Source organism: Lagenorhynchus albirostris, chromosome 18 (genome assembly GCF_949774975.1).
Source record: "Lagenorhynchus albirostris chromosome 18, mLagAlb1.1, whole genome shotgun sequence".
NCBI classification, from domain to species: Eukaryota; Metazoa; Chordata; class Mammalia; order Artiodactyla; family Delphinidae; genus Lagenorhynchus; species Lagenorhynchus albirostris.
The window spans coordinates 13,167,803-13,181,878 of record NC_083112.1 but is presented as its reverse complement, the minus strand read 5'-3'; the positions used below and the strand labels follow the sequence as shown (position 1 = coordinate 13,181,878).

The 14,076-nt window shown below is 37.9% G+C and overlaps 1 protein-coding gene across 1 annotated transcript in view; it reads left to right on the top strand.

Moving 5' to 3' along the window:
• TRPC4 (transient receptor potential cation channel subfamily C member 4) overlaps nt 1–14,076 on the top strand; it is a 118,258-nt gene that overhangs the window by 93,357 nt on the left and 10,825 nt on the right. Inside the window, exons 5-7 of the mRNA XM_060128834.1 lie at nt 135–448; nt 7,563–7,758; nt 11,402–11,596. Of these exons, the coding sequence (XP_059984817.1) occupies nt 135–448; nt 7,563–7,758; nt 11,402–11,596 (705 nt within the window). The remainder of the gene's footprint in view (nt 1–134; nt 449–7,562; nt 7,759–11,401; nt 11,597–14,076) is intronic.

Here is a 14,076-nt window from a genome sequence, read left to right as displayed (position 1 = left end):
AGAACATCAGCTTCCTGCCAGTAGGCTGCCGTGGTGCCAAAGCTGTCTGAAAAATCATCCTGTCCCGAGACTGACATATTTATATGTATGTGTTTGTTTCATATTTTATTCCCCTTTGTCTCTCTTCTCTCCAGTACAGTGCTCTTAATCCACGAGAGTCTTGGGACATGTGGCATCCCACGCTGGTGGCTGAAGCTTTATTTGCTATTGCAAATATATTCAGTTCCCTGCGACTGATCTCACTGTTTACTGCAAATTCTCACCTGGGGCCTCTGCAAATATCTCTGGGAAGAATGCTCCTGGACATTTTGAAGTTTCTATTCATCTACTGCCTTGTGTTGCTAGCATTTGCCAACGGCCTAAATCAATTGTACTTCTATTACGAAGAAACGAAAGGGTTAAGCTGCAAAGGCATACGATGTGAAAAGCAGAATAATGCATTTTCAACGTAAGTCTCAGACTTTTTTTTCTATTGGGAACGTTGGGCAGAATATAGAGGGTATTACACTTTGAATTTGAACTGCGACAAGTGGTTGCAAAGAAAAATTGTGCTTAGTGTGGAAAACAGAAATATACAGTACATTTATTTTAAGTTTTAGTAAAATGGTCTTTTCTTTTTAAATGACCTCCTATAAAAGACAGTTTATGTATACTGTTTTAAAATGTGGAATAGAAAGAAATTTGTGCCTAGTGATAGCTTACAAGCACAGTAAGAGATAGAATATATGGAAAACCAATCATGGAAGAAAATCCAAATGCTTTTCAATCTTTGCTTAGGTGTTTTCCAGATACTAAAGTTCCTTCACATGTCTCTTTTATTCTCGGGTTCCCTACGCAAAAATCTAAGCATGGAGAAATAGTCCAAAATAGAGACCTCAGGCTAACCTAAGCCATGATTATGATGCACATATAACCCTCTGTGCCCTTACAGCTGAGGAGGATCAGGTCTTGTTCGGTGTCAAGCTCTGGTAATTCTCACAGTCGGGCATGCCGACAGCCCAGGTTCATGGCCACGGTGTTTCATGCTCACACAGTTCTGATAGAAAACCCCTCTACTTGCCTGTGTCCATTTCCTTCCCACTATGATAAACAGTGAATTGGCAGGTAAATTAAGAAGTGAGGTGATTTTCCTCTCCACAGTAACCACATGTGAACACATAGTGATTCTGTAGATGACTCTGAAAGTCAGCTGGCCATTCATCAGCCCTTCTAGAACTTTATGAAATCTGAGAGAGTACAGTTGTTCCTCCAGAGGGAGGAAATCAATAACGTCCTGTAAACTAAATCACTTTTGGTTAAAATAATCTTGTTGGCTCAATTCTGTATCTGTTTTCCCTTTGATCCCAGTATTTAAAACCCCATTTAACTTCTTTAACATCTGATTATTTGCACGTAAGTTTTCATCGGAACCTTAGCTGCCTCAAATCCATTCAGAAATCGATTTGATACAAACCGTGAATCATAAAGAAAACAAAAAGTCATCCCAGCTTCTCCTTGCCACTTTATCCCTTGCTCCAGCCCCTTTATTCTCCTGGACTTGAGCAGTTCTCCAGCCCGACCAGTTCACCCAGCCTTGTCATCTTCCTCATGCTCTTTTCTCACCTAGTTCAGGAGGGATTCAGTGAAATCCCTTGCAGCAATAGCCTGATGAGGAATAGCCTTGGATTGTGTCTCAGTTTTGATATCAGAACTTGCCTTTCCCCACTCGCTCGTGATCCTTGACTTGGCAATTTGCTCCTGGCAACGGGGACTAGGGATGCACAGTAGTAGATCCCACCAAACTCCCCCTTCTTAGACTCAAATTCTGCCTCTAACAGAGTTCCTGGATGGTGCCTGTCTGCTGACTGGCCTCCTGGATTTCTGATGGACAGCCATGTGGCATGCTCCACCTTTCACAACTCCCTCGTTACTCTGTACTATGTGCCCTGGTGCAACTACTTGCCAAGACCGCCCTGTTGACATTTGTGGTCACACCCTTCTGATCATGCTTTGTCTTCCAGAGAACTTCCACAGGGCCCCTAGAACTGAGTTCCCTCCTCAGGTCTTCTTTAATTCAGGGAACAGCTCAGGTTCCAAGCCCCAACCCCTTCTCAGACATATGATTCATCTGTAGTTAACAAGGTTCTATCTAACCCCATCCTAATTTATGATGCGTGAGATTCTCAGGAATCCCCTTGTCCTGTTACTGGTTTTGTGGTAAATGCTGACATATTGTGAGCTAATTTTAACATCTGTCTCAAAAGAATATGGCTAGAGAATCTGATGCAAAATATTTAATATAAATTTTATTCTAAAAGCAAACACGTTGAATTGCTTGGATTATGTATTCTTTTAGTGTATCCTTACCAATGGTTTTCTCTATTACCATGAAAAGCAACAGATAACTGCATATCACTCCAATATTATGGGTCCAAATCATTCAGTGCAAATAAACCAGGTGTTCTACTTGAATTCTCTTCCAGATAATGGAATGTAAACCTGCAAGCAACAAATTATTTTTGTTCAAAGTTACTCACAAAGAGTAACTGCTAGTACGACTTGTTGCTTGCAGTTATAACTATATCTTCTTCTTTTTATAACTCTGTAACTTCCACAAATTTCAACCTTTTCTTTTTATTACCCCATCTCATGTCTTCCCTATGAAAATTAAAAAAAATTAATGTAAAGAACCTAATACAGTGCTTGTCATATAGTGTGATAAAAAATGTTATCCACTGCACTTCTTTTTATTAGTAGTAGTATCTAGTGTTTCCTTACCTGTATTCACATGGCTCCTCCCTATAACTCCTTCCAGTTTGGGCACAAATGTATGCTGAAACTCTGAACTCTGTTTCTCATTGGCTGCTACTCCTGTCTCTCTCCTTCCTCTCATCCAAGCAACCCTGAAAAGAAGCCTAAACAAGATACCTTGTTGTTGCTCTAGAAAATAGCTGGAGGCTCCATATCACTACTATCAATGGACATTTATCTCTTTGTATCCTATTTAAACTGTATAATTTGACCCTGTTTGACACCTTCATTTTTAAAATCTTGCCCTCCTTTACTTTTAATATTACTATGTTTTAATACTTTATCTCTTACTTTTCTAATCTTTCTCATGGTTCTCTAATAATTATATTTCAGTGATTGCTTTTAAATAGTGATCTGCCTTAGTAACTATCCTCTGACCCTGTTCCAATATCTCTGTGAAAACTCATCTGATGGATTTGGCCCTATCCAAGATGTCTAAGAGATGACTCCTATATTCAATTTATATCACTAGCATCGGCCTCTCTCCCCAAGATCTGTAAGTCCAACTGTCTTTCGAATGCCTCTCCATGCAAATCTCCTAAACATTTAAACCCAATCAGAGAAAGCTCATCAGAGTCTCTTTCACAACTTTTTAAATTCCTCCTCCTCCAATCCCTTTCTTAGTCAATGCTGCCACAACCCATTCAGATACTTAAATCAAAAACTTGTGTTTTATACGAGATCCCTCTTTCCCGCCACCCCCTCCACATGCAGTCAGTCAATAAATGTCTACTACGGCTCTTTATGGTCTCGGGGCCATCCTCCCTTGCTCGCTGACCCTGCCTAAATCTAAGGGCCTCTGCCCCTGGTCCCTGCCTTCCTTGATATGTCTTCCATCCTGTTGCCTGAATGATCTTTCTAAGCCAAAATCTTGACACTCCTCTATTTAAAATACCTAAATGGTTTCTCGTTCCTTATTGGATACAGTCAAATTTCTTAGCTTGACATACCAGGTCCTTCAATGATCCGCCCCTTGCTTGCTTTTTTAGCTTCATCTTTCTCCATTCCTCAATAACACTTTTCTTCAACATTTTCTAATAGGTTATCAATCCCTAAATATGTCCTATTCTTCTCTCATCCCAGAATGCTCTTGTTCTGCCCTCTCACTTGGAAAAGTTCGATTTTGTGTCCCAAAACTTATCTCAGATGTACCTTTTCCAAGATGCCTTCCTGATCCCTTCCTGACTGTGAGCTCCCAGTGGGAACAGACTGTGATCTGTCTTCTATGTCTCTCTGTGCATTTTCCCACCAGCAAGTGGACACTTCTTCCTGCCCCTTTAATGCTTCCAGGTTGTTTTCTCTTTGACATGGAAAGAACTACATGTTACTGAAAGAAACCAAATATTTAATCACTGAAATTATTCTGCATAGAATTTTAAACCAATAGTCTCTGGGTAAGGGGCTCTCTTATGAATACAGAGGCATGGACCTTGTGATAGATATTTTCTCATTAAGAAAATGCCTTTTATGTTGATTGGAGCTGTATTTCTGATAATTGAAACTGGCCAGCTGAAGTCGTACTTTGTTTTAATATTCTTAATTCCTTATAAACTCAGAATAAAACAGTCAGATCTCTTGTATTAACTTATGTTTCCTCATCGATTTCATCTCAAAGGATAGAGGAAAACACAACTGTGAAATAGTCCTTTTTACCTGTTCTCTGTCTCTAGTTGTAAGTATTTAACTGGGGAATAAGCTCATTTTTAAAAGTAGAAATTGAAAAATAGCCTCAAGAAACAAGAGACATCTTTAGGATGGCAACGCTGTAGAAGTTGCCAGGTCTTAGTCTTTAACCAAGATTCTATGCAAAGTGTGATTTAATTAAGGGTGCCATTATCCTGGAAAGCTCTCTGTCCTTATCTTTCCACAGAATTAGGAAAATAGTTGCCACATAACGTTAATCTACAATGTGATGCAGCTAATGCTAACGGCCCTTTAATCTATGGGCAATGTTGTTACCAATAATTATGAAAACAGTTTTAGAAACAATGGCTTTGAAATATTAACATACTGATTTTTTAAGCCATGTAATAAAAGAATAATTAGCTAAGAAACACCAGTGTCTTGATAACAGGGTCTTGATTCATCTAAAAGTAAATATATTTTGGTTAAGTGGAACTATTCTGAAAATCTTACTTCTGATTCATTCAACTGAAAAAATGAAAAGAAAATAAAAATAAGAATGAAATTCAGAGTTAATCATAAAATGTCATCTTGTTTTGAATTTTCTTATTTTCAAATTTTAATTAAATATGCAAATAAATGTTTTGCCAAAGGGTCTGCTAATATCCTAATGATGAGTATTTCTTATTTAGGTAGAAGAAAATCAGAATTATTCAACCATAACAATCCATTTACTCTACATCACTTTTTTATTTGAACATTTAGAAAAGTAACTGTTATGGGATTTATGTGGCAACATTTTATATAATTTATTATATCACTCATGTAACTTCTACTCTCTCTCTGAACTGCTATTGAGGTCAGGGAAAAACCAGTTGAATTATATTTGTATATTCACAGTGAGAATATACACTATTTAGAAGGAAGAACAAAATCATTTCACATTGAATCCAATGACACTGTCATTAATCTTAGAAATTCTCCCTAAAGCTACTGAAAATAAAGAACTCATGGCCTTGGGTCAAATTTACTTTTTTTCTGAGAAAGTTTTCAAAGAATACCTTCTAGTGACCTTTGTCTGAGGCCAATGAATTATATTAAACTTTCCCTGATATTGTTAGAATCTGACATCTGGTTGTCCTTTAAGAATATATGGTGAACTCTTCACAAAGTACATCCCTGCTGGCAAGTCAAGGTCTGATTGAGGTTGATCACGTTGAAACCTTTATGATAATTTGCCCCATTGAGAGTTGAACAGCCCTAGCAAAATAATTCAGTAAAAAACCATTACATTTCATATTCTATAATCAAAATTTTATTATACAATTAAAAATATGAAATGGCTTACTTAAAAAAAAACCAATTAATTTAAGAAAAGAAATCCTGAACACCAATTAAGGCATCCTTAGTTAGATTCTCCTTGTCATACTGATCAGAAATTCATGGATTGTTTCAAGTAACAGGAGTTTGGTACAAGAATCCAGCCCTTTGATTCTCTGAGCAAGGGTTGATCTTAGCAAGGACAGAGCCTAGAGCAAGACCTGGCTTCGAGAAGAGCAGCAGTTGATGTAGAGCTGGACCTTGGGACTTTTCTCCTCTGAGAACCGATATTAACATGACTTTGCTACTCCACGTGTATTCTCTTCAAGGTTTACTTATTATCTGGCTTATTTATTCTCAATTCTCCGTTTCTTAGCTTGTGCTGTCTCAAACCTTTGGCTTCTCATAATTCCAGTGATCCTAATTCTACATCATAACTCCTGTCATTTCAGTACTTTTTAACAACTACCTCATTCTCTTGATATTTCTAAGGTAAACTTTCACAGAGAGGAAATCTGATAGTTTAAGCTCATCTTTTCACATCAGGTCATACCACTGTCCACTGGCCTCATATGAATTTGCTCTCCTTGGGGCACTTGACCACTGAAATCCCACCTCCTTAGTCGTCATGCCACGTTATAAGATACTTTTTGCTTTTGTTTTCACAACGTAATTTAAATACAGTATTTTTTTTTTTTTTTTTTTTTTTTTTTTGCGGTACGCGGGCTTCTCACTGTTGTGGCCTCTCCCGTTGCGGAGCAGAGGCTTTCGATGCGCAGGCTCAGAGGCCATGGCTCACTGGCCCAGCCGCTCCGCGGCATGTGGGATCTTGCCGGACCGGGGCACGAACCCACGTCCCCTGCATCGGCAGGCGGACTCTCAACCACTGCGCCACCAGGGAAGCCCTAAATACAGTATTTTTTAAACCATTTCTCAAAGAATATAAGAGTTCCATTGTCTTTTTACTACATTAAGGTGTTATAATGGTCCTACTGAAACAATTCTTCATTTGGGTTCAGACACTCTTCATCTTATTCCATTTTTGGAGTAAGTTAAGTAATGAAGAAAATGTTCCCTGATATATAAAAAATAGCAAATCTTATTATCTGAGCATTCTGAGACATTTTGTCATCATACAGGATTCACTCTGTGCAATTTTAATTGTAAATGTGGAAATCCATAAAGATAACATTATTTTTAATCCTTCTATAATCAAAAAGGAAAATCAGGTAAAAGAACTTACATTTTTTAAAGACTAAGCCTGCAGATTTATTATTTATTAACTGTCACTCGGTGCCCTGGGACACAGGTTTGCAAACTTGTTATGAAAAGGACAGGTAGTAAATATTTTAGGCTTTGTGGGCCATATGTTCTGTGTTGCAACTACTCACTGCTGCCATTGTAACACAAAAGAAACCATAGACAGTGTATAAATGAATTGGCATGGTTGTATTTCAATAAAACTTTATGTGCATTGAAATATGAATTTATATAATTTTCACATGTCACAAAATATCACTCTTCTTTTGATTTATTTTTCTGACCCTTTGAAAAAGTAAAAACCATTCTTAACTCAATGACTATACGAAAACATGCTGTGGGTCCAATTTGTCATCGCTGGCCAGGAAACTAAATAGTTTTCAAAGCTCTTGAGAAAATTAAGTACACATTTGTGCTAGTATAAGAAAACAATTTTCTTTAATTTTTTTAATTAAGTTTATTTTTAAATAATCAACTATAACCTCATAGTAATCATGTTCTATCATTCTATCTTATTGTATAATGGTTCTATTAATGTAGCCATTAATGTCATTTTATCTTTATTCTAGGCTATTTGAGACACTCCAGTCCCTGTTTTGGTCAATATTTGGGCTCATCAACTTATACGTGACCAATGTCAAAGCGCAGCATGAATTCACCGAGTTTGTTGGTGCCACCATGTTTGGGACATACAACATCATCTCTCTGGTTGTCCTACTTAACATGTTAATAGCTATGATGAATAATTCTTACCAACTTATTGCTGTAAGTTGAATAACTTGCCCCCTAGAATGTGTCGTTCCTAGCTATACTCCATCCTATTACCATAGGAAATACAATCTATAATTGCTATTGATGAGACGAATCAGAATTATAATATAAATGGTTAATTTGGTATTTCTAAGCACTATTACCCTACTTGGCTACATACTATTTTAGTTTTTTCATATTACAGATGATTATACTAAATCTATCCTACCAGGCAGTCATTGGCTATGTCAGACAGTAGGTGAGGTATGGATTATGAACAGGCAACTCATCTCTATGCAGTGCCCTTTGGGTTTTACATTGTCTCTGACCATCTAATCTACAATCTTGATATAAGCAAACTCATGCTAGCTTGGCAAGATACAAGAGCTAGCCCAGAGAGGAGTCACAGTGAAAAAGCACAGGATTTTCAGTTTCTTAAAGCCCAGAAAAAAGTCAGAGAGGAGTAACCCTGAATGCTGTAGCAGAATATACAGTACCATATGTGTTTATTTGAAACTCTAGAATCCAAACAACTTAGCTTATTTATTCATTCGTTCAATAAATTCTTATTAAGCGCTTACTCTGTTGCCAGGTACTGTCCTAAGAACTAGAAGTATGGCAATGAACAAGAACGGCGAAGTCCTTTATCCCCTTCAACTTGCTTACTAGTGATCTGTGTCTATTGCCATTAGCAATAGTGACAAAGCAAACCCATACTGGAATGAAATATATTTCTTAAGTCTTTCTTATGTATACTTTAGACAAGTAGTTTTTTATAAGAATAATTACAGGCTTCCCATTTACTCCATAAATAACTGCAATTATATTGCATCTTTGGATCTATTGCTAATCCTCTGGGGTGTTATTATTGTTATTTTGAGAAGCGGCACTCCTAATTTTAATTATACTGTCTTTATGGAAACAAGACACCTGTCACAGATGAAAAGCTGCATGAAACATAAGAAGAAATGATTTTTATTTACTGATTCCAAGACTAGAGTATTCCCACTAAATATACTTAGGTCCTAGGAGTTGCGGGTGAATATCTGAATTTGTGGAACTTCACTTAAGCATCTCACAAATCTTAAACTTTTTAGATAGTCCATAAATATATATTGTATATTTGTTTCAGAAGTTCTGTGTTCCTCTAGTCAACACATTTGCTAAATGTGGATTCTAGTTTCCAGACCACCCTTCCAAAAATATTAGAAAGCCTCTAATTATCAAGCTATATACAGAGAAATTGTATATACAATTTGGATCCTATAAAACATTAAATGTATCAATTTCATCAAGAAGAGAACGTTATTCAGGAACCGTGTAATATTTTCTTTTTGCTCCTGTGTGGGGTGTGTCTTTCTAGGTGACTTGTAGAAATGAGAACGATCTTCAAATTTCTATTCTTGTTTAGCCCAAACTCTAAAGCTACTTGAGAGGAGAGCAGGCACTGAGCACCTGAGACAGGTGTACCCCCAACATCCTGCATGTGATGCCTCCTTGGAGCATGAACATGCCAAGTATTTGATTTTCACCTGTGCCACAATAGCAAAATTTGCCCTGAGGTCTCTCTCGTTTTGTCCTGCTACCCTTAATTCAGAGCTCTAGGATAAAGCATGAAAGAAGAAGAAAATGTAACAGTTGAAAGGCAAAAGCAATCATGCAGACCATGTTCAAAGCCTTCTTCTCACTCACTCTTTTGTTCATAGATCAAATATTTATTGTGCACCTAGTATATGCCAGACATACGCTTGATTTTAGGGATACCGAGAATAACGAAGTCCCTGCCCTCGAGAAAAAATAATATAGGATGGACAAAAATTCAATAAATAATTTCAATATTGAGAAAAGGAATTGGAGAATGTGATAAAAGCACAGAAAAGAGGACTGTAACATGGGCTGGGGAGAGGAAACAGTTGAGATAGATGAGAGTCGGGGCTGGCTCCTAAGAGAGGAAATACCTAAGCTAAGCTTTAAACATTAACTAAGAGTTAGAAGATGGGTAGCAGAGGTGATTATAGTTATCACCAGCCTGGAACTTTTTTTTTTTTGCGGTACGCAGGCCTCTCACTGCTGTGGCCTCTCCCGTTGCGGAGCACAGGCTCCGGACGCGCAGGCTCAGCGGCCATGGCTCACGGGCCCAGCCACTCCGCGGCATGTGGGATCTTCCCGGACCGGGGCACGAACCCATGTCCCCTGCATCTGCAGGTGGACTCTCAACCAGTGCGCCACCAGGGAAGCCCCAGCCGGGAACTTTTCACCTTCATTTTTTCTAACCACTGTAGATGTTGTTATAGACCCTTTCAGAATCCCAAAGGAAGAGTCTGCTTTGTGACAGCAGTAGGAGAACATACTGAGGTCAGGATAATCCTCAACTTGTGACTCCCTGAGAATGAGAAAGAGCAGAAGCTACTCACAGGCCAACACTTCACCTGCGGGGCTGCCTTTTTATTACCTGAAGCCAATTCTACTCAGTCCCATTCTCCGTGGCGGCAGCAAAAAACATCTGCTTTCCTTCATTAATGCAGAATCTATAAGCTTGTTTAGGAAGAAAGATAGGGAAGGAAGTAGAAATGGGAGAGGAGAGACAAGGGGAAGCTGTAGCTTCTGTACGTCCATCTATCGATCGTTTGCTAAGCAAAAATGAAGACCATGCATTTTCTAGATACAGTGACTTCTGTTGAAAGCACGAGCTGTCCAGCGTCTAGACCAAAATCCAAATTATTCAGAGTAGAATGTATAAACAACATATGCATTCATCAGCACACAGCAATTTAGGAAGATTAGAATGAAGTATACTCTGATTTCTCCTACTCTAAAACTCGAGTTTTTTTATAATATTAATGGGTTAAAATGAACTATTTTGAATTTGTATGTACGCCTGGTTTCTACCACCTCCTACTTCCCAGATTTTCTGCTTAAATAAGATTTGTGGCTAATTTAAGAAGAGACTGGCTGCCCCATATCTAATTGCCACAAATGTTCCTTAGTTTTTCCAGGAGATTAAAACAACACAGAATTATTAATAAATAATTAGGGGGATGCCTCAGGCTTGTGGGCAACCCCTAGCCATACTCTCACCTGGTACCATTTGGCCAAGGTTACGTGAGGGTTCAGTGCTGTGTCAGATAACCCTACTGTACATTTCTTAGAGGAACTTCTCTCTGAGTTTATGCCTGTTGCCTAAAGGTGGACAAGGTTTATTCAAATGGAAACATATCAAGTAAGACTTTTACTGGAAACGCCAGAAGTATGAGCCATGGGCACCTACCTAGGCAGGGTTTCAAGGCCTTTGGTAAGACCTAAGCCCTGCTTGTGGCCAGAATCTAATGAAACTGAGTTGATGTAAGCCTACAGTGCAGTAAATGAAGATTCATCTTCAAGTCATAACTAATCTCTGCAGTCTCTTTAACATGGATTTATTGTAAATGTCTGTTTCCTGCAAGTGGGAAGGATGAAAACTGACAAGAGAGTTCTGACTCCTTTCCAGGCTAAGCCACTGTCTGAGTTTAGGTGACCATCTCTGGGAGTCAGTGTTGTTTTTACAGGCAATTTAATTAACGTTCCAAGAGCCACTCAGAGTCAGGTTACAGGCTCTCTGTGAGGTTTATCTCACCTTATTAATTAAGAAACCTGTCAGCACTTGTGTTTTCCTGTTCAGGACCATGCAGATATAGAATGGAAATTTGCTCGGACAAAGCTTTGGATGAGTTATTTTGAAGAAGGAGGTACCCTGCCTACTCCCTTCAATGTCATCCCAAGCCCCAAGTCTCTCTGGTACCTGATCAAATGGATATGGACACACCTGTGCAAGAAAAAGATGAGAAGAAAGCCAGAAAGTTTTGGAACAATAGGGGTAAGGACACAGCATGTTGGTATTACTGTTTGTTTGGTTTTTTAAAATGTGTGCTTGAGTATGTTTGTATTCCTTATTGAATACATTTGCATTTTATTCTTTTTGTTCTCACTGGGTGCATTCGGTGCACATTTATTGCACAGCTACTGTGTCTAAGAAACTGCCTGCTTAACCATGGTTAACTATGGTTTCACAAACCCATTTCCTCCACTGAGGGCGGTCACTGTTATTTTAATAGGAACCACACTGTACATACGCCTCTCCAAACCCACTAGTCAAGGCTTGGAGAACTAGTACATTCTCTCTTAGAACCTTAATTTCTAGCTCTATTCAGAATTATAACCTCAGGTTACCTGTGGCATGACTGACTCATCGTCTGTTTCTGTCTCTGGATTGTAAGGGAAAGGATCTGTTTCAGATACCTCACATTCTTAGCGCCTAACCTAGGCCCCCGCACAGAGTGGAGAATGCTTGATAAAAATTTCTCAATTCAGTGACTGAACAAATATTATAACTTGAAAATGCTGTTCCATATTCAAGTGCAGTGATTTCAGAATATGTTCAATTGTTCAACATTTTGCTTCTAACTCCCAGTTATACTAAATGCCGAGAAGTTGTGTTTGTAAAAACTATTAGGACTGTTTGGAGCCATGCCCCTGTTATACTGGAAGATTATACTTCCCTGGGACATTTCTTTCATATTGGAAAGCAAGAGTTCAAGCAACTCCAACAGAAAAGGCATGGATTTAAGGCTTTGTTCCAGCCAAACCACTGACCTGTCATTCTTCATTTCTTTCTCACTCAATTTCCTAATTTTCAAAGTTCTCATGTTTTAGAAATTAATACCCTAACATTCATTAGTCACTTGGACCTTCTCAGAGAAATTGCTCTGGAAGTATTCTAATATGCCTTTATATTAGAATCAAGTAATATCAGTTATTTAATTAAAACTAATTCATTTTTAATTTTATTTAACTTAGTTTATGACTGTTAGTTATGCCCTTAGTGATTCTTCTTTTTCATTAATTTCATTGCCCACCAGGCACTGTTATCAGCATCAGATGGGGCTTTCTCTCCTGAAAGTGGCATTGATTGTCCCGTCATCTCTGTAACAATTCTAATTCTAAAGAGAAATTGACTGGCAAGGGAGTATAGCAAACAGAGTGTGGTTAGGAGAGGCAGTTATATTCTTTCCTAGAAACCGTCACTCCATGAACTTGGAAATTGGGTGTCTATCTGATCTTAGAAATGGAAGTCAGGTTATGGTGAAGCCTTACCTTGCAATCCTCATACTAATTTATAGAGTTTATCACTGACCTTACAGCAAAATTATTGTACTCCAAGTGTCTTATTTTCCTCTTAAAAAATAAGTTCAATTTATTAAAAAAAATATGTTCATAAAATAAATATAATGATTTGGGTTTAATAAGCAATTACTGTACATTTTCCACATGCCAGGAGCTGAGCTAGGAATTAGAGGTGGGAGGAGATATACGAAGGCATGGTTTCCATCCTTGAGGGTATTGTTTTTAACGTGGGGGACACAGATATGAGAACATCTTACTATAATACATGTTACATGACATATTTAACATTACCATATAGTTATAGGCAAGAGGCCATGAGAACGGTGTGAGACCTAATTCATGTTTTCCTTGAGATAAATGGGAAAAGATGCAGAGATGCTGAACTCTGGCTTACTCCCTTCCATATCACAATATACTTGTCCTTTCTCTAATCTTATTCTTAAATTCATAAGAAATTTATTTTATCAGTCCTTGAAGAGATATTAATTATTAGCACTATCTTATTATGCTTTCTCTCATAGGAGTACTTCAATTGAAAAAGAGTTTCTGGGCACCCAGATAAAAGCCACACGCAAAAGAAATTTGTCTTTAATATTTTAATTTTAGGCAATAGCAGAAGGAATCTTGGGTTTTAAGATGCCATGGAACTTGTAAAAAAAATATAGGGCCCTGCTCTAATATTTTAAGAGCGCCATCTGTGCTGCCACTAAAATAATGGAGGACCACTCTAAGAATTTGACTTCCAACTCTCTCTCCCGTCCCCCAGAATCCTCCCACTGTTGACATATTTTTAGGAGTATATTACCATCATTTCTTACATGCAAAGAGGAGCTTAACATTGACTTGGGCTTTCCTATGAAAACAGTAATTCAAAGGGTAAATGGTATAACTTAAAGAGCTTTCTTTTCTATACATTCCTGGTCAGAAAAACAAGTTTCTTTTTAATGTCTCTGTCTCTAAATTTGAATATTTTGATCCAAGCTGGTGCACAGAAAGGTAATTCACAATTAATTGTGACCTCAAATCACTCCTTCTTCCCTAGCCATATAAATTTTACTAACCTTTGGTAATGGATATTTTTATGCTTTGGGAATTTATGACAAACTAAATCAATATTGTGAGTCACCTCTCTCTTCTCCATTCTCTTCCTACTCTCAATCCTGCCTCTTCTCT